The sequence below is a fragment of the Trichosurus vulpecula genome, chromosome 4, assembly GCF_011100635.1.
Source record: "Trichosurus vulpecula isolate mTriVul1 chromosome 4, mTriVul1.pri, whole genome shotgun sequence".
Lineage (NCBI taxonomy): Eukaryota > Metazoa > Chordata > Mammalia > Diprotodontia > Phalangeridae > Trichosurus > Trichosurus vulpecula.
The window spans coordinates 250,282,588-250,285,861 of record NC_050576.1 but is presented as its reverse complement, the minus strand read 5'-3'; the positions used below and the strand labels follow the sequence as shown (position 1 = coordinate 250,285,861).

General features: G+C 42.0%; 1 protein-coding gene across 1 annotated transcript; it reads left to right on the top strand.

The window, feature by feature from the left end:
• The first annotated feature begins 242 nt into the window (after positions 1 to 242).
• On the top strand, positions 243 to 2,635 carry LOC118848903 (cell division cycle 5-like protein). Its single transcript, XM_036757953.1, is given in 2 exon segments — positions 243 to 893; positions 896 to 2,635. Coding segments are annotated over 2 exon segments (2,391 nt in total).
• Positions 2,636 to 3,274: the final 639 nt, after the last annotated feature.

Below are 3,274 nucleotides of genomic sequence, written 5' to 3'. Positions count from 1 at the left end.
ATGTAGGCAGGGCTCCCTCCCTCTGCACCCTCCCCCCTTGGGTTACTTAAGCAGCTGCAGAGGGCGGCGAAAACGAGAATTGTGGGCTGAAGCGGAGGTCGAGATCCTTCTTGCCACCGATTCCTAGAAGCCGAAGGTCGTGCTGAGAAGAAGGGTTGGCTTCAGGTTCCGGGCCAGTACGCCATTTCATTGTTCTCTAGATCGCCTCGGCTAATTGTCGAATCGCTCACCCTTCGGCCAAGATGCCTCGGATTCTGATCAAAGGAGGCGTATGGAGGAATACGGAGGATGAAATCCTCAAAGCGGCGGTAATGAAATATGGGAAGAACCAGTGGTCTCGGATTGCTTCACTGTTGCATAGGAAATCAGCAAAGCAGTGCAAGGCCAGATGGTATGAATGGCTGGACCCAAGCATTAAAAAAACAGAATGGTCTAGGGAGGAGGAAGAAAAGCTTTTGCACCTGGCCAAATTGATGCCGACCCAGTGGAGAACCATTGCCCCAATCATCGGGCGGACAGCAGCACAGTGCTTGGAGCACTATGAATTTCTCCTGGATAAAACTACCCAAATAGACAATGAAGAAGAGACAGATGATCCACGGAAACTTAAACCTGGAGAGATTGATCCAAATCCAGAAACGAAACCAGCCAGACCTGATCCAATTGATATGGATGAGGATGAACTTGAAATGCTCTCAGAAGCTAGAGCCCGTCTGGCAAACACGCAGGGGAAGAAGGCCAAAAGGAAAGCAAGAGAGAAACAAATGGAAGAAGCAAGACGCCTTGCTGCCCTCCAAAAGAAAAGAGAACTTCGAGCAGCTGGCATAGAAATTCAGAAGAAAAGGAGAAAGAAGAGAGGAGTAGATTATAATGCAGAAATTCCATTTGAAAAAAAAAAAAGCCTGCTCCAGGTTTTTATGACACATCTGAAGAAAATTATCAGGCACTTGATGCTGACTTTAATAAATTACTACAACAAGATCTTGATGGGGAGTTAAGATCTAAAAAAGAAAGCAGGCATAGGAAGAAAGACAGACAATATTTTAAAAGAAAAAGGGAATCTGATTTGCCATCAGCTATTCTTCAAACCAGTGGATTGTCAGAAATTACTAAAAAGAGAAGCAAATTAGTACTTCCTGCACCTCAGATTTCGGATGCAGAACTTCAGGAAGTTGTAAAAATTGCCCAAGCAAGTGAAATTGCATGTCAAACAGCAGAGGAATCTGGAATCATGAATTCTGCTTCCAGTACTCTTTTGTCTGAGTATAATGTTACCACCAATAGTATCTCTCTGAGGACACCCAAAACTCCAGCTGCTCAAGATTGAATTGTACAGGAAGCACAGAATTTGATGGCTCTTACCAATGTGGACACCCCACTGAAAGGTGGTCTTAATACCCCTTTGCATGAGAGTGACTTTTCTGGTGTGACTCCTCAAAGACAGATCATTCAGACACCAAACACAGTCTTGTCTACCCCATTAAGGACTCCTCATGGAGCTGAAAAACTGATTCGTAAACCAGTTGTTGGCACTACCCCAGGCAGAACTCCTCTGAGGGACAAACTAAACATAAATCTTGAAGAGGGATTGACAGATTACAATGACTCCGCCTATGTGAAACAGATGGAGAAAGAATCTCATGAGTGTCTCCGTTTAGGTTTGATGGGCCTTCCTGCTCCTAAGAATGACTTTGAGATTGTTCTACCAGAAAATGCTGAGAAGGAGCTAGAAGATCATGAAACTGATGAAACTTATGTAGAAGATGCTGCTAATGTAGATGCTCGAAAGCAGGCTATCCAAGATGCAGAACATGTAAAGGAATTAAAACTAATGCACAAAGCTGTTCAGAAGGATCTGCCAAGACCTTCAGGAGTAAATGAAACTATCCTAAGACCCTTAAATGTAGAACCATCACTAACAGACCTACAGAAAAGTGAAGAACTAATTAAAAAAGAGATGATCACAATGCTTCATTACGATCTTCTGCATCATCCTTATGGAGAACAAACTGTAAATAAAGAGAGTAAAACCCTAGGATTTGGAAGTAATAGTAGTAAGCACATAACTTACCTGGAACACAACCCCTATGAGAAATTTTCCGAAGATGAACTGAAGAAGGCTCAAGACCTATTGACACAGGAGATGGAAGTAGTAAAGCAAGGAATGAGCCATGGTGAGCTGTCAAATGAAGCTTATAACCAGGTGTGGGAAGAATGTTGCAATCAAGTTTTATATATACCTGGGCAGCAAAGATACACACAAGCCAACTTGGCTAGCAAAAAGGACAGGATTGAATCACTTGCTAAGAGACTTGAAATAAATAGGAGTCACATGACCATAGAAGCTAAGAGAGCTGCAAAACTGGAAAAGAAGATGAAAATTTTGCTTGGTGGCTACCAGTCTCGAGCTAGTGGACTAATGAAACAGCTGAATGATATCTGGAACCAAATAGAGCAAGCTCACTTGGAGCTTCAGACTTTTGAGGAGCTAAAGAAGCGTGAGGATTCAGCAATTGCAAGAAGGCTGGGGTGTTTAAAAGAAGATATCCAGCAACAGGAAGAAAGAGAAAAGCAACTTCAGCAAAGATATGCAGATTTGCTGCTGGAGAAAGAGACTTTAAAGTCAAAATACTGAAACATGGTTGGTGTTTTGTTAGAGAAAGAATTGAATGCTGGTTTCCATCCTTTGGAAGAATGAAGCTGATGTTTATGTTCATCAAAACATTTGTGTTTTATCTGTGACTTTTTGTCTGTTGTTTGTTTTAAATCTAGATTCTTTATGTATGATCTCTGGCTTCACAAGAAGTCAAACAAAGAACAGTGAAAAATCCCTTTTAGGGGGTGGGAAAGTTAATCCCTAGTACCACCATACACAAGTCAATGACTCCTGATTGTCTTAGTGCTGAGAAACATTCCAAGACAAAAAGATCCCATTTTACCTGCCCCATTCAAACAAAGGCCAGAATCATTAAAGGCACTTGAGGGAAGAACAGCAAAAAGTCCCACCTTAATCACTGATACAGGGGTAAGAGAGGAATATATTGGGAGAAGGAGAAAGGGAGAAATAGAATGGAGTAAGTTACCTCACATAAAAGTGGCAAGAAAAAGCTGTTATAATGGAAGGGAAGAGGGAGTAGGTGAAAAGGAATGAGTGAACCTATTCTCATCGGACTTAAGGAGGGAATAACATACACAGTCAATTGGTTATCTTATCCTACAGGAAAGTAGGGGGAAAGAGGATAAGACAGGAGGAATGATAGAAGAGAGGGCAGAT